Source organism: Rhinoraja longicauda, chromosome 2 (assembly GCF_053455715.1).
Source record: "Rhinoraja longicauda isolate Sanriku21f chromosome 2, sRhiLon1.1, whole genome shotgun sequence".
Taxonomy (NCBI): domain Eukaryota; kingdom Metazoa; phylum Chordata; class Chondrichthyes; order Rajiformes; family Arhynchobatidae; genus Rhinoraja; species Rhinoraja longicauda.
In genome coordinates this window covers 28480449-28508398 of record NC_135954.1, presented here as the reverse complement: position 1 = coordinate 28508398, position 27950 = coordinate 28480449, and the positions used below count along the sequence as shown (strand labels likewise).

Below are 27950 nucleotides of genomic sequence, written 5' to 3'. Positions count from 1 at the left end.
TTATTTAAATGCACTGATTTCACTCAGATGAATGGAGTGTTCAATAAATCTTGCCACATTGTTGCAGTCTGCAAAGAAAATTTCAGTAGTTTCCATGAAATCAATTGAAAAAACCTGTAGGTCCTTCGTAGGTCTGGAGCCTTGTAGGTAGGATCTGAATATCTGTTTTAAATGTCATACATTTTACATTTGCAGTTTCTTGTTATCCTTTGTTAAACCATTTTAAAACAATGGAATGTTGCATTTAAATTGCCATTTAAGTCTACTAATTTATCACAAATAAAAATACAGAATGCTAGAAACACTCTACAGTGCTGATAAGTATCTGTGGAAAGAGAAACTTGGAGTTAATCTTTTCGATCAAAGACCTTTTGCCTGAACCTGCTGAGTGTTTCCAGCCTTTTCTGTTATTAATTTCAGATTTCCAGCATCTACATTTTGTTTTTGATTTTCATCTACTAATTTTTTGTTGGGCTTATAACATGTGGGAAGTAAATTAAAACAAGGTGTATTGATGTAGAACTTTACACATAGAAAAACATGGTAAAGTACTTCAAGGAGTGCCAAGAAACTTTCATCAACAATGTACAAAAGGAAATTCAAAGCCAGGTGACGGAAAAGATTCGTCAAAGAGGTGGATGTAAGGAGTGTCCCGAATTCATTTCTGCAAGCACCAACAGGCAAGTAACTAAACATGGGGCCAGAGTTGTGGAATTGGAGGATTGTGGCATGGCAGTATACAGGCGCTCACCGACTTCCGTAATAGGCAACTTGCGTAAACTCCCATCGCCTTGTCCACTCTGCCGCTCCCCCCTCCACCACTGCCACATCCTCCTACCCAGGTGTTGCTGACATCTTCTACCTTGGTGACTCCGGCGAAGAAGGTGGAGGAGGCAGCGGTGGAGGGGGTAACGGACAAAGCAACGGCTGACAGGAAGAAGAGGCAGCTAGTGAGAGGGGAGGGAGCCCCTTGGTGACCGAGTGCATCCTGTCAGTGGAGGCAGCCTGAAGAAACTGCTGTTGACCAGGGGCAACACATGAGCCACATCAATAGCCACGTCAATCAGATGGTGTGGCAGCTGGTGAAGAAGAGCTTGCTTATGTAGACAAGTGGCATTTCAACCTAGTTTTATGGTGAAATGACACAAGGTGCTGGGGTAACTCAGCGGGTCTGACTTAGTCTGAAGAAAGGTCCCGACACAAAATGTCACCTATCACATGTTCTCCTGAGATGTTGCCTGACCTACTGAGTTACTCCAGCACTTTGGATCATTTTGTGTATTATCCCGCATCTGCAGTTCTTTGTTTATACCTAGTTATAAGGTAATTCCGACTTGCGTAAAATCAAACTTATATAAAGGTTTACGGAACGAAACCCCTGCGTAAATGGCAGAGTGTCTGTACTAGAAATTGGAGGGAGTGATGGCAAGTGCTCCAATTTTAACATTGTGTTGTGTTTACAATGATTGTGCCATCACTGTTTCAAATCGATACCTTTTTTTGTGATGGGGGGGGGAAGCTGGATTTAGAATCCCAGCTCCTCACATCTCTACTCCTTCCTCCAGCTTCACAATTTGCACCTCTTCTATCCTTAACATCTTACCTCACTTTTTTTCCCCATTTCATCTCAGGCTTTTGTCCCACCATCTGCTAATGAAAAGAAACCTCACCTGTATCTACCTGTCACTTGCCAGGCGTTCTCCCCCTCACCACGATCATTCTAAGAAGGATCCCGACCAAAAATGTCACCAATCCATGTTCTCCAGAGGTGCTGCCCGACCCTAGCGCCTTGTGTCTTTTTTTGGCACAGGGCAGATGGATGATTGTGTAGTTTGTTTTGATCTCAAATTCATATAGAGCAAAATGTAGGAGGCTTACCAGAAATGCCTTTGAATTATGGTATCAAGATACGGATGGGCATTTCAGCAGCAGAGGAATTTAGTGAAATTTAATATTAATTATTGTAAAACATAATTAATGAATTTAAAAAATGTGACAGTGAATTGAATTGAATTGTCATGGGAAGACTTGATGAGGGAATTGCAAATTTATTATTTTAATGCAGAAACATTGTGAAGTGAAGTTAATTATATCAGTTCCAGGATGGTCTCCATTTAACATCAAACACATAGCCTGTTGGAGAAAGACAGGCATGATAAGGTAGATAAAGAGAACTAATTTCTACTGGCAGGTTAATAGGATAACATGTGGCAAAGTGATACAACTGGTAGAGCTGCTGCCGCTCAGCTGTAGCAAACTGGGTTCAATCCTGACATCCTACTGTCTACGTGGAGTTTGCATGTTCTTTCTGTGACTTGATGGGATTCCTCCTATTGCTGTGGTTCCCTCCCACACCTCAAAGATCGATAGGTTAATTGGTCACTGTAAATTCTCCTAGATTTCGGCAGGTGGTGAAATCTGTGGGGTGTTGATAAAAATAAAGGGAGAATAAAATGGGATTTGTATTGGAATAATGTAATTTATTTTATGGTGGTTTTATTTGGCAGTAAAAACTTTGATCCACGCAAATCATATCATACATGAGTACATCAGGTTATGTAAAGAGAAAATAGACAGAGTGTACAATATAGTTGTACAGCAACGGTGAAAGTGCAGATAAAAACAATAATGAAAGGGCAGCAATGAGGTAGATTGGAAGAACGGGAATTCATCCTTATCATATGAGAGACCATTCAAGTACATGGGAGTCCATTCAAGTACATAGCAGCATGGAAGAAGCTGTTCTTGAATCTTGTTTAAATGAGAGTTGTGTTGGTGGAGACTTAATAGGACAAAGGGCCTATTTCCATGCTATGTGTCTCTATGCTTTGTGATAATAAATTGTAAGATAGCCATTAGCAAACAGCATGAAATACTGAAAACATCTTGAGATTGGTTGGAATGTGAAACCCACTACTATTATTTTAAGGTGATTTGTGTTGAAGCATTTAAGCAGAAGCTAGCTGATTACCCAGGAGAGAAAGGAATAAAAGAAATATGTTGACTGGGTGAAGGAGGAGGATGAAGTTTACATGGAGAATAACGCATTAGCTCAGATCTATGGACAATGGCCTTTTTAAGTACTTTGTAATGGTGGGAGAATGCAATCTCGGTTTACAGTGCCTCACTTGCCTTTCACTTAAGGTCACTCCATCAGGAGAAATATAGGAATTGGAAAAGAAACTCAAAAATGAACTGCAAAATTGATTCTCAAGTGCAAATTGATAAGGCAAGTGTTTGTAGATTATGGAAGCGTATGTTTTTTCAGTCTGACCAAATGGAATTAAGAGGAAATCATTAAAGACAATTCTAAAAATAGCAATTAAACAAAAACCTTTGATGGGCTGAAAACACGCAGTGTGGAACACATAATTTAAAAAAATGTATAAACAGATGCTCAGTTTATCTTAAAATTGAAATACGTGGAGGAGAGAACAACCATAGACTATTATTCTTGCACATGTTTAGTGCTAGTAACCAGGAATATTTATCTCTATCTCATTATTTCATTTCCCTCGCCATGGGCAGTTTGCTTACATCTTGTCTGGCACCTTTTCTGTCTTCAGTCAAGTCAAGTCAAGTCAAGTTTATTTGTCACATACATATATATACAAGATGTGCAGTGAAATGAAAGTGGCAACGCCTGCGGATTGTGCTAAACTACAAAACAGAATAGAATTATTTTTTTTAACACAAAAAATAAATGAATACAGTAAATTAAATTAGTCCCTGGTGATATGAGAGGTGATATGATATGAGTGTATTGTTCTCTACATCTACTTTTTTTTTATTATCAAAAATTGTACTCAATTATTTAAAAACAATATTTACAATACAATAAAACAAAACATAACCCACCACCAGAATACTATACAAACAAATATACAAAAATGAAACTATTATACAATTATATTCCAATCCCCATCCAGGATGCATCCAATCCCCCGCAGTGCCCAGCGGTCCCGGAAATCCTCCAGGGTGCCCGTGGACAGCGCATAACCTACATCTACGTATCCCACCCCAAAGAGTAGGACCTTACTCTGTCTGCTTCCCTCACTTACTAATTTTCCCTCTGATGTATTTTATTTTGCTGCTGCTTTGTCAGTTTTGTCACTTCATATCAGATATTATAGAAACATACAAAATTCTTAAAGGATTGGGCAGGCTAGATGCAGGAAAAATGTTCCCGATGTTGGGGGAGTCCAGAACCAGGGGTTACAGTTTAAGAATAAGGGGTAGGCCATTTAGGACTGAGATGAGGAAAAACCTTTTCAACCAGAGAGTTGTAAATCTGTGGAATTATCTGCCACAGAAGGCAGTGGAGGACAATTCACTGGATGTTTTCAAGGGGGAGTTAGATTTAGCTCTTAGGGCTAAGGGAATTAAGGGATGTGGGCGGAAAAAGCAGGAACTGGGTACTGATTTTAAATTAGATGATCAGCCATGATCATATTAAATGGCGGTGCTGGCTCGAACAGTCAAATAGTCTACTCCTGCACCTATTTTTCTATGTTTCTATATATATTTTCTATATCAGGGTGGCACAGAGGTGTGCTAGTGGAGCTCTTGTTTCACTCTGCGAGATACCTGGCCTCAATCCTGACCTTGAGTGCTGTCTGTGTGGAGTTTGCACATTCTCCCAGTTACCTTGTGGGTTTTCTGTAGTTGCTTTAGTTTCCTCCCATATCCCAAAGATTTGTAGGTTAATTGGCCACCATAGGTTGCACTTAGTGGGTAGGTGAGCGGTAGACTATGAGTAGTTTTGATGAAAATTTGGGGAGATTTAAAAAAAAGATAAGATTAGCATAAATGATGGCTGATGGTTGCCATGGGCTTGCTAAGATGAAAGGATTTGTTTCTGAACTGTGTCTCTCTTAAAATACAGTGAAATAATCTCCTCCTACCAAACCAAATCACCATCGGGACCTGGAGAATCAAAAGAGAATGATGGCTGTAATCACATCTTAAATCAAACCTAAACTATTATTTAAGAATGAAGCAGTTTAGGGAGTAATTTTTGATTGGAGGAACTGTGTGTTGAACCAGATCTGTTCCGAACTGTAGTACCCAAATCCATGTAGTTCAGAATCCTTCAGAAAATAGCAATATCTTCTTAATGTGAAGTTATATGACTCGTAGAAAGCTGCGTGGCTGTGAGCATTTTCTGTATGAAAAGACAAAGTAACATAAATGAGCAAATAATGATTTTTTTTGCTACCATCTCATGATGTTTTAATTGGGCTTAGCGCTTTACTTGTCTCCTCGTGTCCTCAGAAATGGTATGTTGCAGGCTTAAGACAGAGTTCATTGTTAGGACTTTAATTATGAAGGTGATGTGCATGTACTGAGAAATTGGGTTTAAGAACCTTAACCTTGTGCAGCTTCCTGAGCTGTAAATTGTAGGGCAAATCAATAACCAGCTGCTGCTTAGACGTCTATGTGTAGAAATTAGCTTTAGTGTCTAATGTTATAAGCATTAAGTCTCCTTTGAAATGGCTGCCAAAATAATTGAATGCTAAGATCATCTGCAGTGAGCAGCAGGGGGCAAATACTGATTGCAATAATTAATAAATTACTGACTGTTACAAATCTGAGTTGCATGTAATTGTGTTTGTAGCATAATTAAAGCAGATCTGCAGGTTGGAAGGTGAGTTAATACCCTATGGAGATTGACTGCCGTACATTCTCGCTCATGAATTGCAGTTTACCATGAGCGATTCATTCCGTGGAGGACAAGGTTCAGTGAGGGTGGAAAGAAAGCAGTGGATTGAGTGGCACCACACCTGGCCCACACCCACCCATGTGCTGCAACCAGTCTTGCGATGGTGTGGCTCCCAACACTGTCCCCACCATAGCCACCCCGCAAAGTAGAGGGGGATGCAAACAGAGATAAGACATCATGGAGAACAACCTCAGGTAGACACAAAATGCTGGAGTAACTCAGCGGGACAGGCAACATCTCTGGAAAGAAGGAATGGGTGACGTTTCGGGTCAAGACCGTTCATGGAGAACAACCTGAGGTTGTATCACTCTCTCTCCTGATGGTTTCCCTGACAGCTCGTTCTGTCAGCGGCCTTTATACCATTTCCAGATGTCTACGATGAAAAGAATCAACAATCAAAAATTACCAGTCAAAACATTAAAATGTAAAGTGAAAACATAAAACATTCATTTAAACTGCTATTAATTGATTAAAATGAGAAATATATCATGAAATAAAGAAATGTAAACAAAAACTTTACCCAGACTTACAATACGATACAAGTCTGGAGGTCTTATCTTCTTGAAGAAGGTGAGCGACTTCATTCAAACACTCCAGCCCCTCGGCACAGCAATGGCCTTGCATTCAGTGCCAAGGCCAAGTGAAGCAAGAGACCAGATGTGTGCTCATCTTGTCCTCCAGCGTGTTCCAGGCCTTTGTGCTTCAACATATGGCTTATCCACAAAATGGAGCAGCCAGAATGTTTTGCTGTGTACATTGCAGTCAAGCCGAGGTTCTCTGCAGACCCTCCAACTGGTCATCAGCATATTTTGGGCCTTCGGGGAGAAGTACCAAAACTGGATATGGCAGTAACCAACTATTTTGTAAAATGTCGTTATTTCTGCATGGAGCAAAGAAGGAATTAAAAGAAATTCTGGCATTTTCCGTGAAGTTAAAATATCCATACTAAATTTTACAGCCAAACAATGATTTTTCAAGTGAGTAGGAAGGAACTGCAGATGCTGGTTTACACTGAAGATAGACGTAAAATGCTGGAGTAACTCGGCGGGATCGGCAGCATCTCTGGAGAGAAGGGGAAGGAATGCATTTCAAATGTACAGTGCCCTCCATAACGTTTGGGACAAAGACCCATCATTTATTTATTTGCCCCTATACTCCACAATTTGAGATTTGTGATAGAAAAAATCACATGTGGTTAAAGTGCGCATTGTCAGATTTGATTAAAGGGTATTTTTATACAGTGAGGGTGGAAAAAATGTATAAAAATGGCCTTTATTAAAATCTGACAATGTGCACTTTAACCACGTGCGATTTTTTTCTATTACAAATCTCAAATTGTGGAGTACAGAGGCAAATAAATAAATGATGGGAGTTAAATGGGATTACTGTGGCTAGAGTGAGCAGCTTTAAATACCTGGGAGTCCACATCACAAAGGATCTGACATGGACAACACACATTGCCGTACTGGTGAGTAAGGCAAGGCAGCGCCTTTACCACCTCAGACAGTTGAGGAAATTTAGAGTCTCTCTGAGGATCCTTCAGTGCTTCTACTCTAGGGCTGTAGAAAGCATCTCGTCCGGGAACATCACAATCTGGTTTGGGGACAGCTCTGCCCAGGACAGGAAGGCTCTGCGGAGAGTAGTGCGTTCAGCTGAACGCACTATGGGAACTACACTCGCCCCCCTGCAGGACCTATACATCAGGAGGTGCAGATCCAGAGCTAGCAACATTATGGGGGACCCCTGCAACCCCAACAATGGACTGTTCCAGCTGCTACGGTCAGGCAAACGCCTCCGCTGTCACGCTGTGAAAACAGAGAGGATGAGACGGAGTTTTTTCCCACAGGCCATCAGAACTGTTAACTCTCATATCATCAGGGACTAATTTAATTTACTGTATTAATTTATTTTTTGTGTTAAATTTTTTTTTTCTGTTCTGTTTTGTAGTTTAGCACAATCCGCAGGCGTGGCCACTTTCATTTCACTGCACATCTTGTATATGTATGTGACAAATAAACTTAACTTGACTTGACTTGACTTGAGGGCACTGTGGTTGTTCCATGAGAAGCAATAGATTAGGCAATGGGTGTGGGAGAGTGCAAGGAATGAACAAGAAAAAACAGGACTCTAGGAGCTGAGCTAAAGGGAGAGGTTGGGCAAACATCCTAAATCAAACCATTGTGGACTGAACATAAAGCACGATTTGTGCAGACCATCCTGGTATAACAAGTAGATTGATTCTGTATCGCAGATCTACTTTTCCAATCATTAGGGTCTTCTCGGAATCCATTTGTGTTTTGTTTGTGAAACCAGGCAGGACCAACCTTGGTACCAGCGCAGCAAATTTGCAGAGACAGGGCCAATGAATAGTAAAACTTCATTTCAATTTTCAAATTCTGCTAGAAATGATTAGTCTGTGGAATTCTAATGTTAATAATTTAAAAATAAATAAACTGATCCAAACCTCCTTCAAAATATAATTTATCTACAAAATGGAAGTAATGTGTAAAACATTGGAATGGATTGCGAGCATTAAATAAGGCTTTGTTTAGTTTGATTGCCTGATTGAATCCCTCGTAAAAAATAACAGTGACATTTTATTCGAGCCAGTGTTAGAATGGCTTTCACCCAGAATCAAATGCAGACACCTGTTCCAAAGTAGTTCCTGGCAGGACCACATCTAATCAAGTGCAGCAAGTGCCACTTTTCTGTACACCAATGGCTGAAAGACCCTCTACATGGCAATCAGGCAATTTATAGCTGCCATGCAGGAGAGAGAAGAAAAGTTTTATCATTCACTGAAAGGAACACTGCAGTCCCTAGGTTAATTCCCGGAATGCACTGCAGTCAGAGAGTGGTGAAGGTGTGGAATTCTCTGCCTCAGAAGGCAGTGGAGGCCAGTTCGTTGGATGCTTTCAAGAGAGAGTTGGATAGAACTCTTAAGGATAGCGGAGTGAGGGGGTATGGGGAGAAGGCAGGAACGGGGTACTGATTGAGAGTGATCAGCCATGATCGCATTGAATGGCGGTGCTGGCTCGAAGGGCTGAATGGCCTACTCCTGCACCTATTGTCTATTGTCTATTGTCCTTCTGACAGAGACCTGCCAGGAGGATTCGGAAACTGTGAATGGAAGAACTGACCAGTCATGATCAAATATCTATTCTGCAGTGTTGCAATGGCACGAGAAATAGTCATAGAGCTCTATATCACAGATACAGGCCCTTCAGCCCATCTCATCCATACTGACCAAGTTGCCTAGTGCCACACACCTGTACATGGCCCATTTCCCTCCAAACCTCTCTCCATCTAGCTATTCAAGTGCCTTTTAAATGTAGTCATTGTACCCGCCTCTACCATGCCACTGGCACCTCGTTTTATATCTGTACTACATTTTGTGTGAAAAAGTTATCGTTCTGATCCCCTCACCTTAAACCTGTGTCCTCTAGTTTTAGACCTTGTAACCCTGATGTGATAAAGAATTGCATGATAAGCTACATCACACTCCAAATATGGCCAATGTACACACACTAAATTGAAGTATTAATTACACAAACCATGTTCCACCTCTGGGCAGGTGGGTTTTCCACAGGTGCTCTGGTTTCTTCCCATATGCAAAGATGACCTAGTTGTCAGGCTGATTGACTACTGTGGGGGAAATAGAGGGGGATTTCAATCGGAGAAAGAATGGAGGAGTTCTAAACTATCTGGAAGTGTTGGTGCGATAAAATTATATATTTATCATCTATTGTGTGAGCAAAGCTGAAGCTAATAAGAATTGCACTGTTCTGGTTTGTATCCGGTGCATATGACGAAAAAAACACTCTTGATCTTTAAATAGCCTGACTTCTGCCATAATTTCCTTGAATGCAAATGGTATATGTGCTGTAAATGTACAGCCCTTTCTGTTCTAAGGTGGCTCTGTGATGCTTCTAATTTGCCGTCTCCAATACCCTAACAAAAGGGTATTTAATTATCCATTGGTCAGTAATCATTTGAATCAGTCCTGCCAGTTTTTTAAAATCCTCAAACATAGTAATACTCTGGGATTTCATGCCTTTAGGCCACACTTTCAAGTATAGGTCTTCTGAAAGCCTTTAATAATGTAGTTTTAAATATCTAGTTCTAAAAGTCTATTGTGGGCAAGCAAGATGTCTCTGCACACAGACGATCTGCCAAGCTTCTTAATTTTTTGGAGGCAGCTCCCAGACAGGAAGTTTTTTTGATCCGTTAATTCTGGTTCGCCTCAAGTGATACAATTTTTCCCTGGCTTTGGTCACTTTGGATTTCGTTCTTAAAATTTCCAGCACAAACCAAAATGGCATTGAAATCAATGGAAAGTAGTTCCCTGGCATCCCTTTCTCTTCAATTATTAGTTACCACCAGAGTAAGAGTAAAAATGTACAGGGGTTTCTCTTCTGAGGTTAACAATGAAAGACTAATTAATTAACACTAATCAAAGTCCACCCAAAGATCATGTTGTTAATTAAGTATTAATATTCCGTTGACAGTGTATTTAGCAATAAGAGAGCTAATGATCTTAGTTGTCTTCAGAAGTGCTAGGTGACATGATATAAATCTCATCAAAGCAACCTTACTGATTAACACTGATTGAAAAGTACACGTGACTTGTATGTAATGTGAATCGTTGAAACTGCAAGCAATCTGAATGTTGAGCTGCAAGCAATCTGAATGTTGCAAATTTGCAATTTGCCACTAAGCCTTTTTATAATAAATTGGATAGTGTTTTGAAACATGGGAAGTGGTGAGAAACAATGAAAGCAAGAGGAATGGAGAAACATGGAACTGTTATGCCGGTTTACACAAAAGGACACAGATTGCTGGAGTAATAAGGCTGCAGGGTGACTTGGACAGGTTGTGTGAGTGGGCGGATACATGGCAGATGCAGTTTAATGTAGATAAGTGTGAGGTTATTCACTTTGGAAGTAAGAATAGAAAGGCAGATTATTATCTGAATGGTGTCAAGTTAGGAGGAGGGGGAGTTCAACGAGATCTGGGTGTCCTAGTGCATCAGTCAATGAAAGGAAGCATGCAGGTACAGCAGGCAGTGAAGAAAGCCAATGGAATGTTGGCCTTCGTAACAAGAGGAGTTGAGTATAGGAGCAAAGAGGTCCTTCTACAGTTGTACCGGGCCCTGGTGAGACCGCACCTGGAGTACTGTGTGCAGTTTTGGTCTCCAAATTTGAGGAAGGATATTCTTGCTATGGAGGGCGTGCAGCGTAGGTTCACTAGGTTAATTCCCGGAATGGCGGGACTGTCGTATGTTGAAAGGCTGGAGCGATTGGGCTTGTATACACTGGAATTTAGAAGGATGAGGGGGGATCTTATTGAAACATATAAGATAATTAGGGGATTGGACACATTAGAGGCAGATAACATGTTCCCAATGTTAGGGGAGTCCAGAACAAGGGGCCACAGTTTGAGAATAAGGGGTAGGCCATTTAGAACGGAGATGAGGAAGAACTTTTTCAGTCAGAGGGTGGTGAAGGTGTGGAATTCTCTGCCTCAGAAGGCAGTGGAGGCCAGTTCGTTGGATGCTTTCAAGAGAGAGCTGGATAGAGCTCTTGAGGATAGCGGAGTGAGGGGGTATGGGGAGAAGGCAGGAACGGGGTACTGATTGAGTGATCAGCCATGATCGCATTGAATGGCGGTGCTGGCTCGAAGGGCTGAATGGCCTACTCCTGCACCTATTGTCTATTGTCTATTGTCTATTGTAACTCAGTGGGTCAGGCAACATCCCTGGAGAAAATGGATGGATGATGTTTCAGGGCGGGACCGTTCTTCAGACTGATTATATGGAGGTGTGGAGAAAGAAAGCTGGGAGAGAGGAGTTGCAGGACAAAGTGTGGCAGGTGACCAAGGTGAGGGAGGGGGGAGGTTGATAGGCAGATGGTTGGAACAGAGCCCAGAGATTCAAACAGAAAGTGTGAGATAGAAGGAATGAAGAGTTGCAAATTGTGAAGCGAGAGAAAGGAATGTAGGGGGAGGGGACGGTGAAAAATAGTTGCGAGTCTAGCTGGGGCAAATGAGGTGTGTGGGGAACAAAAGGGGATGTGGTGGGGGAGAAAGGTAAGGGGATGAAGGGGGTTGTTAGCGGTTACCTGCAATCGAAGAATTCATTGTTCAAACCATTGGATTGAAGCTACACAAGCAGAATATGAAGTGCTGTTCCTCTCGTGTGCATGTGGCCTCACTATGGCAAAGGAGGAGGCCCAGGACAGAAAGGTCAGTATGGGAATGTGAAGGGGAGGCCAAATGGTTAGCAACCAAGTAATCCAGTAGGCCCTGGCGGTTTGTGCGCAAGTGTTCAGCAAAACGGTTGCTGAGTCTACGCTTGGGAAAGCGAGATAAATTTGTATTTGGGTTTCTGTTTTACTTTTGGTTCTTATAATATATGAGAGGCAGAGATAGCGTGGACAGTCAGAACCTTTTTGCCAGGGTGGCAATGTCCATCACTAGAGGACATAGGTAGAAGATGAGAGGAGGAAAGTTGAATGGAGATGTGCAGGGCAAGTTTTTTTACACAGAGAATAGTGGGGTCTGGAACGCATTACCAGGGGTGGTGGTAGAGGCAGATACAATAGTGGCGTTACAGAGGTTTTTAGATAGGCACATGGAAATGCAAGGAATAGAGGGATATGGATCATGTACAGGCAGATGAGATCAGGTTAACTTCACATCAAGTTTGACAAACATTGTGGGATGAAGGGCCAATTTCGGTGCTGCAGTTCCATGCTCTTGGAAAACCATCACAGCTGCATCATGTTAACTTCTTGGTGGCACATTCGTGTGCTTGATTGAGATGTGACTGTGAATGCCTCATTCATTAAAAAAAAAGAGCTTCAGGTGCTGGTTAACAAGATTCCTTTCTGTTCCTCTACTGCAGAGTTCAGAGATTGCGTATGAATAATTGACTTCCCTCCCATTAACAAACCAGGAGGAAATGAGACACCATAGATTGAATGGAATGGAGTTCCAAGTGTCAACTTTAATTACAGCCAGTAATCTAACTGCGGCAATCATTGTCAGTTTTCTCCAGTTGAATGGCTAGTTGGCTTTTGACTTGTGTCTGTGCCATCCCTGCGAAATAACATACAAGCCAAAAATGGGATTTCGCTCGTGCAGGGAAGAGTGGCGTCTGAAGGCCACTTGAGTTTTGAAGACATTGACCATGCAGACAAAACTGAGCCTGAATTATTTTTCACCACCAGCTCACAAACCAAGAGACACTCAAAGCAATGTTCAAGAAAGCAGAGTCTGAAATAAACGGCAGGGTAATTGAAGCAGTGAGGAGAACAGAAGACCCTCTGCAGAGACAGCGTGTACTGGTGGAAGTGGAGCGTCAGAAGTACTTGGCTGATGAGGAGAACATTGTACAACAACTGTGGTATGTCCAATTATTTATAATGACATCGTTTTACTTTCTGTAGAATGTTCTATCATCACTTTGACAGTTGCATTACTCCGACTTTTTCTTTCATCCTGCTGGACCATCGTAAGTGTTGTTTAATGGTTCAGGCGGCAAATTTAATTGTTTGTTTTTGCATTGTTCCTTGATTTTAAAAAAACGTACCGGTGGAGACACAAGAGACCATAGATGCTGGAATCTTGAGTGAAAAAACAAACTGATGGAAGATTTCAGCAGAGGTTTGCCCCTGAGAGGATGTGCCCGTGCCTTGTTGATACAAAGAGTAGAGAAAAATCCTTCTACACTAATCTGTACGGCCCTAGGTTTGCAGCATCACAATAGTTTGGTTTACTTTCTCGCATGTATGGGATGTCAGGTTTTGTGTAGGGAGTCGTTCAGTACTTGATTGGTCTCATAGCTATCCAAGATCACAACTTCAGCGACGGCTATTAAAAATTAGTCTGGGAATATCAGAAGAGTATAGGATTTATTTGATCTTGATGCTTATTATAGTTCAGTTGCCGCCTATGGGGGTTACCCATTCAGGTGGACTAACAACATGCATGAAGCCTCTTCCAATGTGTAGGAAAATAACTGCAGATGCCGGTTTAAATCGAAGGTGGACACAAAATGCTGGAGTATCTCAGCGGGTCAGGCAGCATCTCAGGAGAGAAGGAATGGGTGACGTTTTGGGTCAAGACCCTTCTTCAGACAGATCGAGGGTCTCGACCCGAAACGTCACCCATTCCTTCTCTCCTGAGATGCTGCCTGACCCGCTGAGTTACTCCAGCATTTTGTGTGAGCCTCTTCCAATGATGAATTAGGATTTGGCGGAGGTGGGTGATTGTTGGTGAAAGAGAGTGAAGCCTCTCTGTAGTCAAATAACAATGCTCCTTTTATATCTGATCTTTATAGAGTGAGCTTCCGATTGTCAACTGCAAGTACTTGTGATCTGGTCTTGTCTAATAAAGACATTGTTCAAAATCAAACATGTCATGTTATTTTTATGGGACTCTCATCCTAATAGCAGGAGTCTGTAATTATGACCAAGAATAATATAATTTGATATTTTGAAGAAATGTCTTGATTGTAATGAGGATGCTAAATGTCACTCATTAGGATAAAACATTGTAGATTTGCTGCAGGATATTTTCCACATTTGTTGTTTCCAACAATGAAATCCGTCAATCCTTATTTTCTCTCCCTAAAAACATGGTCCTTCAAGACACTGCCACCCATTCCGTAAGTCACCCAAACATGAGGAAAGATTGCAGATAACTGTAAGAAAATAAGGCTGTAATAGTACGTGATTTTAAATTCCCTTATCATGACTACAAACCCCACAGGACCTGTTGGAATTACTTGTGTCCAGGAAAGTTTTCTTGAACAATTTAGAAAGAGCACCACAGTGTACAAAATACCGGAGAATGAGGCTGGGCAGGTGACTGAAGTGTAAGTAAAGAACATTTTGGGATTATTGTTCTGTAGTTTTGGACAAAAGATAGGACTGGTCCACATTAACGTCCAAAATTGGGGCAAGTCAAATTTTGAAGGTAATAGGTGGGAACGTGTAGAGGTTGACGGTGAAAATGCTGTTTGCAGGCATAGGGATAACTGATAAATGGGAGGCTTTTAAAGGTGGGATTGAGATAAGTCAATGACAGCACGTTCCTGTTAAAGTGAAAGGTAAGGTTGACAGGTTTGGGGAACCTAAGTTGACAAGGCATAATGAGGCACTAGTCAGAAAAGAGGAGGCATATGCCAGGTAGAGTCAGCTGGGATCAAACGAATGGCTTGGGGAATATATGAAATGGAGGGGTACACTTAAGAGGAAAATCAGGAAGGATGGAAGAGGACATGAGATATCTCTAGCAAACAAGCTAAAGGGAAATACTAAGAGACTCTACAAATATATTGAGAGCAAAAGGTTAACAAGGAGGATTATAGGTTTCCCTAAGGATCAACACAGTAATCAAAGTGGAGTCAATGGAGATGGGCCATTTGTTAAATGAGCAATTTTTACCTATGTTAAATGAGGTGAAGGCCATGGAATCTGGTTCCACTAACCGCCTTCCAGCCAATGTCTCCCCCTTCCCCCTCCTTTCACTCCATCTGGCTCCATATACCGGTTGTTTTTTTTTCCATCTATTGCCCACCAGCCTTTGCCTCTAGACTTCTCTCACATGGCTCCCACCATCCCTCACCTCATTGAGTTCTTTCATCAGTTTGGGTTTTTCTGCTCCACATTCCAGCATCTGCAGTCTCTTGTGTGCCAAGATTAGCTTGCCTGTAAAAGACAGAGGTTAGTGGAAGAGCGGTGTTTTTCTGGCTGAAATTCTTTAACCAGTGGTGCTTTGTAAGGGTCAGTGCGAGTATCTGTTGTTTGCAATACATATCAATGATTTGGATGAAGATGGGCAGATTCGTAACTGTGCAGATGATGTAAAACTTGGTGGAGTTGTGGATAGTAAGGAAGGTTGTCAAAGGATACAGCAGGATGTAGATTAGTTGAATAAAACGGAAGGGAAAATGTCAGATGTTGTCTAATTGGGACAAGTGTGAGGTGGCGCTTTTTTAGAGGACAAATGAAGGTGGAATGAATTCCGTGAATAGCAGGACCCTTGGGACCATTAAAGTACTGAGGTGGAAGCAGATACAACAGGAATGTTTCAGAGATATGTAGAAAGACACATGAACAGGCAGGGAATGGACGGATTGCGGTCCACGTGCAGGGAGATGGGATTGGTTAGATTGGCATCATAGTTGGCGCAGACATGGTGGGCCGAAGAGCCTTTTCCTGTGCTGGACTGTTCTTTTTTCTATGATGGAACCTGAACTGCTGCAATTATAAAATGGACATAAAAGTATGCCCATGTTTAAAGATCTTTGATTTTACTAATTGAGAAGCAACTGTGAAATTGCCTAATCTTTTACGAGCAGCTAATCCAGTCTTTGCCTTTTTGAGTGTGAAGGGAGAATAAAGCCAGCAACATGTGACATTGCACATCATAGATTACCTCACTGTTTTGTTTTCATAATCAGCTTTACAATAGTTTGGCACAATGCAAACAGTATTTAGCATTTGTATTTGTATTTGTATTGTGCACATTTTTCTCTTGTCAGTTTTGTTTGACTGATTATAGGATTTCCTGTGGGTAATCCACGTGTCTGTTACATTTTACACAATCTCTTTTGTCAGGCTGGATGCTTTCAGCGCCTTTGCGCCTATTCAGCTATTCTAAAAGCATCTAAATTGGTGCTTAAAGTTTGAACTAAATGGCATTTGTCTTTCTTCCTCCGTCACACACCACCAGTCTTGCTTCTGGCACCAAACTAAAAGCCTAAAAGATAATACTGTCATGATTCCAAAGCAGTAGACCACTTACTTCATAGTGCACTGACTGAGCAACAAAATTGGTGCAGATCGGCTACAAAAGCAGGTTCAGGCTCTCCCATTTGCTAGACGTACTCAATAGTAGTTGGATGTTGCATGAAAATGCTTTAGTGGTTGGCATCTTGCCTCACACAAAGGGAGGTTTTTGTGGTTGTTGGAGATCTATCAACCCAATCTCAAGCCATCACTATGAGGGGCAGTGTGCCAAGCCCACCATACACCACCTTCATCTGCCAGCCTACCTGCATCACTACTTTTGGTGAAATCTGTACCTGTACTACTTATTTCATCTTTACAACACTCTCCTGGGCCCTTCACTTACTGTGCAAGTCCCACCGTTTTTAACGTACCAAAATGCAACACCTTATACTTGTCAGGAGTTAATTCTATCTGCTATTCCACAGTTCACTCCCCCAGTTCATCTGGATGTTGTTGTAATCTTGGGTAACCGTCACAAGTCAACCATCCCACTGATTTGGTATTGTCCGCAAACTGTTGACAACCTTGTCATCCGGGTGAATGTACATGACAAACAACAGGACCGATTCCTCAGGCACACCACTAGACACAGGTATCCAATCTGAATAACAGTCATGGAACATAGAAAAGTACAGCACAGGAACAGGCCCCTTGACCACAATATCTGTGCTGAACCTAATGCCATGTTATATTAATCTAATCTGCCTGCACATGATCCCTACCCCTTCATTCCCTGCATGTTCATGTGTCTATTTAAAATCTTCTTGAATGCCAATATCGTATCTGTCTCCACCACCATCCCTGGCAGCACATTCCAGGCACCCACCACCCTCTGTATTTGAAAGAAACTTGACCCAAATTTGATCCCTTTCACCTTAAAGCTATGCTCAGTTGTCTTAAATATTTCCACCTTGTGAACAAGTGCCTGATAGTCTGCCCTACCTATGCCTCATAATTTGGTATACCTCTGTTAGGTCTCCCCTCAGCCTCCAACACGCCAGAGAAACCAATCCAAGTTTGTCCAACCTCTCCTTATTACTAATTCCCTCTAATCCAGGGGGCAACCTCTGCTGCACCCACCCCAAATCCTCCACGTCCTTCCTGTGATCTGAATTGCACTCAGTACTCCAAAAGCAGCCTGACCAATGTATTATAAAGCTGCATCATGACTTCCTGGCTCTTATACTCAATGCCCTGAGCAATGAAGGCAAGCATACCATCTGTCTTCTTTACCACTCTATCTACACGTGTTGTCACTTTCAGAGAGCTATGAACTTTGATCCTAAAATCCTTCTGTACATTACTGCAGTTAAGGCATTAAATGCATACTGTCCCCTTGCATTCGACCTCCCATTGTGCAACACCTCACATTTGTTCACAATCCTCTTCTACCACCTTCTGACAACCCCCACCAAGCCAATTTTTCTATCCAAATGTAAACACAAAGTGCTGGAGAAACTCAGCTGGTCAGGCAGCTTCTCTGAGGGAAAAATTCTAGGTGACATTTCGGGTCGGGACCCTTCTGTTTTTTCTCCAATTCGCTAATTTATGCTGGCATGTAGGCTGATCCTTGCAGCCCTTCTTAAATAAAGAAGGAATGTGGGTCATTCCGATAGATGCACTGATGTGCATGTGGAAGATCTGCCCCTCCGATCACCTCGGGAAAGGATTGTTGTGTCGGGAGTGCATTATATCCTGCAGATAGCTGTAGTTTTAAGTAAAAATACAAAATGATGAAAAATCTTCAGCGTATGAGACAGTGTCAATAGAAAATGAAACTGTTCATGGTTTTGGTTGAGTTCCTTTGATTGGAACTAAAGGATGCACCATGTCTGTTGATTAGTCATTTTCTTTTCCCAGGTGTAAACAGCCCAATTTTCCAAATTATAATCTTATTATTTATTATCCTGTTCCAAAAATAGTGCAAATTACTTGTTGTAGGTGAGGCAGGATCTTGGCAGAACTTCTAAAATATTCCTGTTGATGTTGTAGTCACAGTTAACTGATGGAGGAGTTGAGGGAGGAGCAGTTTCTTTCGGTGGGTGCACGCGGGAGGCTTGCAAGGTTTTCCAGACTGTTTAATGTGGTGCCAATGGGTTTTGCTTTATCTCTCTTTGAAGTGAACTACTAAGTTTAAAATTTACACAATTAGACTTCCCTCCTTCACTGATGTCCTGGCTTGTCTGACTGTGTGATGCTCAGTGTACCTGAGAAGCTATTAATTACATGCCACCTTGCACTCCATTGATCTAATAAAATCACCCAGTTTCAGCCACATCTGACTTAGTCCTTTCTGAATTTTCTTCATAAAGTTACAATCCCATTTTGACACTTTTCACCCTCCCCTCGAGAATTAAATTCTTCCACAATTTTCTCCTTTGTTTACTCCATCTGGATCAGCGAGCTCACTGAGCTTTTTAGATTGTGAATACTAGCAGTCTGCCATATTGCCACATCACAGCATGGTTTGGGAACAGCTCCATCCATGACAGCAAGCAATTGCAGAGAATTGTGGGTCCATTTACACTTCATGCTGCCTCAGCAAGGCCACCATCATAATCAAGGATGAGTCTCACTCCGGACACTCCCTCTTCTCCCCTCTCCCATCAGGCAAGAGGTACAGAAGTGTGAAAACTCATACATCCAGATTCAGGGACAGTTTCCTCCCAGCTGTTATCAGGCAACTGAACCATTCTATCACCATCCAGACAGGAGTCTTGGTCTACCATCTACCTCATTAGAGACCCTCAGACTACCTTTAATCAAACTTTATCTTGCACTAAACGTTATTCCCTTCATCCTGTATCTGTACACTGTGGACGGCTTGATTGTAATTGTGTATAATCTTTCTGCTGTGGAGAGCACGCAACAATAAAAGCTTTTCACTATACTTGCACATGACAATAAACTAAACTAAACTACTCTGGGCATGGTCACTGAGAACTCTCCTGCATTGCCCCCCCCCCTCTACAACACCACATATACATACAAAGAATACTGAATAGCAGTCAGGAAGATATAATCACAGAGATTTTCACAAAGCGGTGGAGTGACTAAGTGGGTCAGGCAGCATCACTGGAGAACATGGATAAATGATGTTTTGTGTTGGGACCCTTCTTCAGACTGATTGTGGTGGTGGGGGGACGACGGGGGGGACTGGTAGAGAGGAGAGGCAGGACAAAGTGTGGCAGGTAATAGGTTCACACATGCAAGGTTGGTGGGGGGTTCACACCAGATGGCTAATTCAATGTCAAACCAGCTTGGATATCAGGCTGCCCTGCTTCTGTATCATACTAGCTAGGCACTGTGTTTATCCAATGGTTAACTTGGAAAGGTTTATCTGCAGCATATGTTTTAGATATATCGGTTTGGTTTATCATTGTTACATGTACCAAAATACTGTAATAAACTTTGTTTGGTGTACGATCCATGTAAATCATACCACACATGAGTACAACAGGTAGTGCAAAAAGAGAATGGAAACTGTGCAGAATATAGTTTTACAGCAACAGTGAAAGTACAGATAAACAACACACAGTTTGCACAGGTAATTGGCCACTGTAAATTGCCCTAATATGTAGGTGTGTTAGAAGCTGGGTAGAGTTGATGGGAATCAATTATAGGGAAGATTACTGGCAGAATAGGGTTGCTGTTTGAGCTGGCACAGCCTCGAGGGATCTAATTAGAAGGAAATAAAGGAAAAGTTTGGGAGACACAAAATGCTGGAGTAACACCGTGGGACAGGCAGCATCTCTGGAGAGAAGGAATGGGAAGCATCCGGAGATGCTGCCTGTCCCGCTGAGTTACTCCAGCATTTTGTGTCTACCTTCAATTTAAACCAGCATCTGCAGTTCTTTCTTACACATAAAGGAAACGTTTGCTTGGTTTTAGTATATCTAGACTAGGAATGAGGAATATGAAATTACTGCTTACAGCATCTGGGGCAAGCTTTGTAATGGCCTTATCTGTTGTAATGGCGATATCCATTACTGCAAATCCTGGAGGGGTTATCCGCAGTCAGTTCCTCAAAGAGAGAAAATCGGTTGTTTTGAACCCTTATCTCTTCCCCTGTCAGAGCTGCATTTGTGGCTCGCTGCTCGGAGTATTAACTTGGAAGGAAACCAGTGGGAGTCAGAGCTGCGGGCACTTTAGTCTGGGGAAAGGAGTTGGAGGTGAGGTCACTGGCACCAGATGGCTGAGTACAAGTGTATTCAACGCAGGATAGACACAAAAAGCTGGAGTAACTCAGCGGGACAGGCAGCATCTCTGGAGGGAAGGAATGGGTGAGACCTGAGCACTTGAATACAGTTCTGAGCGTCTTGCGTTTGACGGCACTGCGCCTCTACACGCTGGAGTTGAGAAGGTTGAGGGGGGACCTCATTAAAACTTGCATTATAATGAAAGGCATAGATAGAGTGGATGTGGAAAGGATGTTTCCACTGGTGGGAAAGTCGAGGACCAGAGGTCATAGCCTCAAAATTAAAGGGTGCTCTTTCAGAAAAGAGGTGAGGGGGTGCCAGTGACCTCACCTCCAACTCGTTTAGTCAGAGGTTAGTAAATCTGTGGAACTCATTGCCACAGAGGGCTGTGAAGACCAAGCCAGTGGATATTTTTAAGGCAGAGATCGACAAATTCTTGAACGGGTGTCAAGGGTTATGGGGAGAAGACGGGAAAATGGGGTTAGGAGGCAGAGATCAGCCTTGATTGAATGGCGGAGTAGACTCGATGGTCCAAATGGCCTAATTCTACTCCTATCACTTATGAACCTGTGAAGACTTTCTATTGTGGCACACTTTCTGGTTTTTAAAGAAAGAAAGCATGCAATATTATGTAAAATCAAAACTAAATTTCTCCACAAAACAGGACTGAATATGTCTGAATAACATGTAAGTGATTTTGTCCCTGATCATTTTCTTGCACTGAAATCTGTGATCCATTAACTTGTGAACTTGGGACTGTGTGTTCCATCACCTGAGGGGAGGAGTCGTGCTTGAGTGGAGAAACATTCCTGTCACTTTGATTTGAGCACAGCAGCTGGGCTGGGGGAATGGTCATGGGCAGTAGCCATGGCGACAGGTCTAAGGGACAAGTGGGATTTGGTGTTTATTAACGTTGTATTAAAAGATGGCACGGAAGTGCTTTAGAAACATTGAAACATAGAAAATAGGTGCAGGAGTAGGCCCTTCGAGCCTGCACCGCCATTCAATATGATCATGGCTGATCATCCAACTCAGTAACCTGTACCTGCCTTCTCTCCATACCCCCTGATCCCTTTAGCCACAAGGGCCACATCTAACTCCCTCTTAAATATAGCCAATGAACTGGCCTCAACTACCTTCTGTGGCAGAGAATTCCACAGATTCACCACTTTCTGTGTGAAAAAAAAATTCTCATCTCGGTCCTAAAAGACTTCCCCCTTATCCTTAAACTGTGACCCCTTGTTCTGGACTTCCCCAACATCGGGAACAATCTTCCTGCATCTAGCCTGTCCAACCCCTTAAGAATTTTGTAAGTTTCTATAAGATCCCCCCTCAATCTTCTAAATTCCAGCGAGTACAAGCCGAGTCTATCCAATCTTTCTTCATATGAAAGTCCTGCCATCCCAGGAATCAATCTGGTGAACCTTCTCTGTACTCCCTCTATGGCAAGAATGTCTTTCCTCAGATTAGGAGACCAAACGCTTTCAAACGCTGATGAGAGTCCAGCCTGAAAGACATCCTTGTCGTGAAGAAGTGCACCAGCCCACGGCAAATCCAAACACCGTGGCACGCAGTGGGAAGCAACAGTCTATAAGCTTTTCTCCTTGCAGAGCATGTGGAAAAAATTCTGCATGGCAGTGAATGATTTATGTCTTTGAATGACACAAACCAAAGTTCAAATGTTTGAAATTTCAAAGTTCAAGTTATGGGCTGAGGGATATGACTTACTTTTGAGTTGTTGACTCTCATCCACTGCTGGATTGGAAGGAAGTGATGGCTGGCGGGAAGAAAGGCCAGGTCGCAATGGGGTGGGTTGGAGCAGAACGGTGGATGAAGTCTGGGCTTTCTGTTACTTCTCCATTCTTGTAAGGCCACCAATAAAACTTACCATTTAACCCTCAGTCCTCTCCATTGTCACCATTCCTCGGTAGTGTTTAGACTTACAATCTCAAAGCTACAAGACCCAGATTGCCGTGTGTATTTAGACTGATGGTTTAAGCATAGCCCCATGTGACCAGTGGTACAATAAGCAAGAAATGACAGAACTACGCATACATGTATCTGAGAACGATTCCAGATGCATTGCCCTGACACTTAATGCTGTTTATAACTTGGGTACAATCCATCAAACCTTCTGAGTGTGCAACACCCTTATGAATTTTTCTGTGTGTGTACATCCATAATTTCTGACCTTGCCAGCTCTTCACTGGAAGGAGAGTCTCAACTGGGTGAATTAAGAGGGGCCAAATGGCCTGTCTTGTCTAAATTTTCTTGTGGATGTATTTTCTTCACAGTTATTTTGCACATAAACAGACCATTCAGCCCATCCAGTTTTTGTCAATTATTGGGTGGCCAAGTGGCATTGTGGTAGAGTTGCTGTTTTACAGCGCCAGACACCTGGGTTTGATCCTGACTACAGACACTGTCTTTATGGACTTTGTACATTTTCTGGGAGCTCCGGTTTCCTCCTACACTCTAAAGGCGTGCACGTTTGTAGGTTAATTGCTTTGGTATAACTGCCCCTAGTGTGTAGGATAGTATTAGTATTTGGGGTGATCGCTGGTCAGACAGACTCAGTGTGCCAAAGGACCTGCTCCAAGCTAAAAGTCTAAATAAAAATCAAGCACCCTTTTACACTAAACCTACAGTAATCTCTTTTTATTTTTTTCCCACATTCTAATCAACTCCCTTAAGATTCCCCAAGTCACCTACACTAACAGTGGCCACCTAGCTAGGAATTTGTGGCCCTCTTCCCTGCTGGAGACCGAATGCAGGTTTAAGGCCTTGCCTAGACAAGTGCTGCAGAAGTTATGGATACCACAATATCATAGCTTTACCACAACGGGCCAGATCTTCTGACCCGATCCTGCTTATCAGGCCTCAGGCCTCTACCGTAGCAGGTAGATGGGTTCCCCATTTCCTGCTCTAGGATTTCATCTCGGCTGCTCTCAGAACTCTAACCTCCCTGAGTCCACTCAAAATCCCCGTCAGTCTAACTCCTGGTCTGCCAGACATTTCCAGGCAACAGAATGACTGGACCCCTACAGCAGTCCCCACAAAACAAAGCAATCATGACAACAATTATAGCAAAGAGACATCATATGGAAAAAAAAGTTACAATGGTCAGCAAGATAAAAGATTCAACAGACATAATGTAATGGCACAAATTTAATATTTAAAAAGTTTTAGAACATGTGATTTAGGGCCTTGTGATTCAATCTCTGTGCAGAAGCAGCACCAACCGATGATTGGGCTGGAATGAGTGTGAGGAATGGAGTGACTGGCGTACTTGGTAGCATGGCAGTGGTCAAGAGAGTGAACACCTTGAGTGTGGTGGTGTGGGGGGAGGAATGTTAATGGTATTTGAGGTGAACGTTATGAACTTGGCTTGATTGAAGTAGCCAAACGCAGGCAGGACTAGTGTAGATGGGACATGTTGGTCAGTATGGGCAAGTTGAATCGAAGGGCCTGTTTCCATGCTGTATGACTATAACCTGTTGTAGTTTTAGCAATTTTCTTCTCGGGAATGCATTTGTTTCCTGACTTCTGCAAGTTACTGTAATTAATAAAACGTAATGTAACTTTTTTTGCAACTTTGCTGCCTTCTCAAGGCAACCACAATCTTTTGAAGTAACCCAGTGGAACAGGCAGCATCTCTGGACAGAAGGAATGGGTGACATTTCGGGTTGAGACCCTTCTGCAGACTGAAGAAGGGTCTCGACTTGAAACGTTGCAATTCCTTTTCTCCAGGGATGCTGCCTGTCCTGCCGAGTTACTCGGGCATTTATTTTGTGTCTATCTTCGGTGTAAACCAGCATCTGCAGTTCCTTCCTATACTATACTCCACAATCTTCTGAAGTTTTCCTCATACAGTGCCCTCCATAATGTTTGTGCCAAATACCCATCATTTATTTATTTGCCTCTGTACTCCACAATTTGAGATTTGTAATAGAAAAATCACATGTGGTAAAAGTGCACATTGTCAGATTTTAATAAAGGCCATTTTTATACATTTTGGTTTCACCGTGTAGAAATTACAGCCGTGTTTATACATACTGCTGATGGTAGTAGCATAATGTCTACATAGTGAAACCAAAATGTATAAAAATGGCCTTTATTAAAATCTGACAATGTGCAATTTTTTTTCTATTACAAATCTCAAATTGTGGAGTACAGAGGCAAATAAATAAATGATGGGTCTTTGCCCCAACACTATGGAGGGCACTGTAGCTCAGGAGGGTCTTTTGATGCAATGCTTCTCACAGTCAGATGCATTGGAGTTAATTCATTTTGCTGGGGTTGTTCTGGTTATCTGAACACTGCCAGGAGAGCAATGTGATGATCTTCAGGTGATCTCGGGCTGCAGAGTAAAGCTCTGTGAAATTGCTGTTTCTTGCTCGGATTTATTTGAGTGAGAAATGAGTGCACCAATTGCCCCTTTCTATCCCTGTGGATCACGGACGGGGAAATTCGCATTACACTTGACTCCAGTTGCTACCTCCTTCAAATCGGTGATGCAGATAGTAATATTTATCACCTTGGCAGTATTTAATATCTGCAAAAGTCAAGAGTGTCAGTTGTGTTCCCTTGACGTTTTGAATCAAGTCATGAAACGGAGCAAATAGTTCTGCCCCCCCCCCCCCCAATACAGTGCCTTAATCATTTTGCCTGAGCAAATGTAAGGAGATTAAGGAAAGCTGGTGTTTGCCAAAGTAAGTTCCTGATAAGCGGTATCCCGGAACACAAGCTTGCTTGGCGCAGTGACTTGATTCCATGTCAAACATCCAACAAGTTGCATGCGGCTTTTTTTTCTTGCCTTGATATTAATATTCCCCCCTTTTAATATGCATTCAGAATCACCAATTTGTTTTGCAGCAGAATCAATTTCAAACCAATACATCTCAGTTGCAATTCTTTCAGTTTACAATTACTTATTGTGTCGGATACCACAAATACAAAAATGCTCAATCATCCATACACCTAGTAATGTATCATCATCTGAGAGGCAAAACAGTGGTGCAGCGGTGAAGCTGCTGCCTTGCAGCACCAGAGACCCGGGTTTGAGCCTTCATTTAATGTGGAACAGCACAAAACAGGAACAGGCCCTTTAGCCCACAATGTCTCTGCCGCACCCAATATTTGCTTCAACTAATGCCTTCTGCCTGCATGTATGTGCTCCATATCCCTCCATTCCCTGCCTATTCATGTATCTATCTAAAATGCCTCTTAAACACCACTATTGTGCCTGTTTCCACTACCCCAGCAGCCACCTCTCTCAGTGTTTAAAAATAAAATCCAGACAACTTGCGACACGGTGGCACAGCGATAGAGTTGCTGCCTTCCAGAGACTGACTTAGTTTGATCCTGACTGTGGGTGTTGTCTGTGCGGTGTCCCTGTGAGCGATTTCCTCCGGGTGCTCCGGTTTCCTCCCCTACTCCAAAGATGTACAAGTTTGTAGGTTAATTGGCTTCGGTAAAATTGAAAAATTGTCGCTAGTGTGTAGGATAATGCTAGTGTGCGGGCGGGGTGATCGCTGGTCGGTGCGGACTCAGTGGGTCTGTTTTCACGTTGCATCTCTAAAGACAATAGGTCTTGGCGGGTGTGGGCAAGTTGGGCTGAAGGGCCTGTTTCCACACTATCAGAGAGTGGTGAAGGTGTGGAATTCTCTGCCTCAGAAGGCAGTGGAGGCCAGTTCGTTGGATGCTTTCAAGAGAGAGCTGGATAGAGCTCTTAAGGATAGCGGAGTGAGGGGGTATGGGGAGAAGGCAGGAACGGGGTACTGATTGACAGTGATCAGCCATGATCGCATTGAATGGCGGTGCTGGCTCGAAGGGCTGAATGGCCTACTCCTGCACCTATTGTCTATTGTCTATTGTCTATTGTCTATTATCACCCTCTGACCATGTTCCGTTTCACGGCGGTGCCAGACACTCTGATCAGTGGGATGTGCCATTCAACACGCTCTCTGTCTGCCCATAGTAACCTGGGCTCCTGAGAGGATTTGAGGGCAGATTTAGGAACAACCTTGCAATGGCCTCTGTGTTTAGCTTTAATTACCCCGAGCTGCTGCATGGGCAAACCATTTGGTGCTCCTTGTGCTTGATCGGTTCCTGTTGTCTGTCCAAACCATCCGAGCACATGAAATGATGAATCGCAAAGTATGTCAGTTTGCAGGGACTGCTCCTGTTCCTGCAGATACCAGTGCCCTCTGCTGCCATTAACACGAATGTACAGAAGTGTGTGTGAGACATTCTTTAAATGAAAATAGAAAATGCCACCAGCCGTCAGCAGATCAGTCAGTATCTGGAGAGAAGCCAGACTGGTAACAATTCACCTCTGGAGTTCTTCAATGGTTCTTTTACTGTCACGTGTACCGAAGAGACAGTGAATTTTTTTTTGCATTTAGATCAGTGTGATTATCGCCTCCCCCGCGTCCCCCTCTCCCCAAGCCTCCCCCTGTGTGCTCCCCTCTCTCTGTGCCTCTCTCTCTGCGCCTGTCCCCCTTCACCTCACTCTTTTATCCGCTGCCTCTGTGCCTCTCTCTCTCCCGGCGCCACTGGGACTGGGATAGGTGAGGCTGGGTCTCTATTCCTTGGAGCGCAGGAGGATGAGGGGTAATCTTATAGAGGTGTATAAACCCCCCAGAGGAATAGTATCGGTTGGATGCACAGAACCTCTTGCCCAGAGTTGGTGAAGCGAGGACCAGCGGACATAGGTTTAAGGTGAGGGGGAAAAGATTTAATAGGAATCTGAGGGGTAACTTTTTCACATAGAGGGTGGTGGGTGTGTGGAACAAGCTGCCAGATGAGGTAGTTGAGGCTGGGACTATCCCAATGTTTAAGAAACGGTTAGACAGGTACATGGATCGGATAGGTTTGGAGGGATATGGACCAAACGCAGGCTGTTGGGACTAGTGTAGCTAGAACATGTTGGCCGGTGTGGGCAAGTTGGGCCGGGGAGCCTGTTTCCACACTGTATCACTCTATGACTTTATGGCTCTCTCTTTTTCTCCATGTCTGTTTTTCTTTCCACATCTCTTACTCTCTCTCTGCATCTCTCTCTATATCTTTCTCCCTCTCCCTCTCCCCCTCTCCCTCCCATGTGTGTGTCTCTCTCTCCCTCCCTATGTCTATTCCTTGCTCTCTCACTGCTTCTCATGCTCCCTCCCTGCACCTTGCGCTCCCACTCGCTCCCCATTAGAAATGGACAGAGAAGACTTAAGGCGACAT

At 42.9% G+C, this 27950-nt stretch overlaps 1 protein-coding gene across 4 annotated transcripts in view; it reads left to right on the top strand.

The window, feature by feature from the left end:
- The window catches only part of LOC144603091 (sickle tail protein homolog), a 514507-nt gene that overhangs the window by 453724 nt on the left and 32833 nt on the right, over positions 1-27950 (top strand). For all 4 annotated transcript variants that reach the window (XM_078416234.1, XM_078416240.1, XM_078416255.1 and 1 more), the window contains one exon: positions 12952-13127. In XM_078416234.1, coding sequence (XP_078272360.1) covers positions 12952-13127 — 176 coding nt within the window. The remainder of the gene's footprint in view (positions 1-12951; positions 13128-27950) is intronic.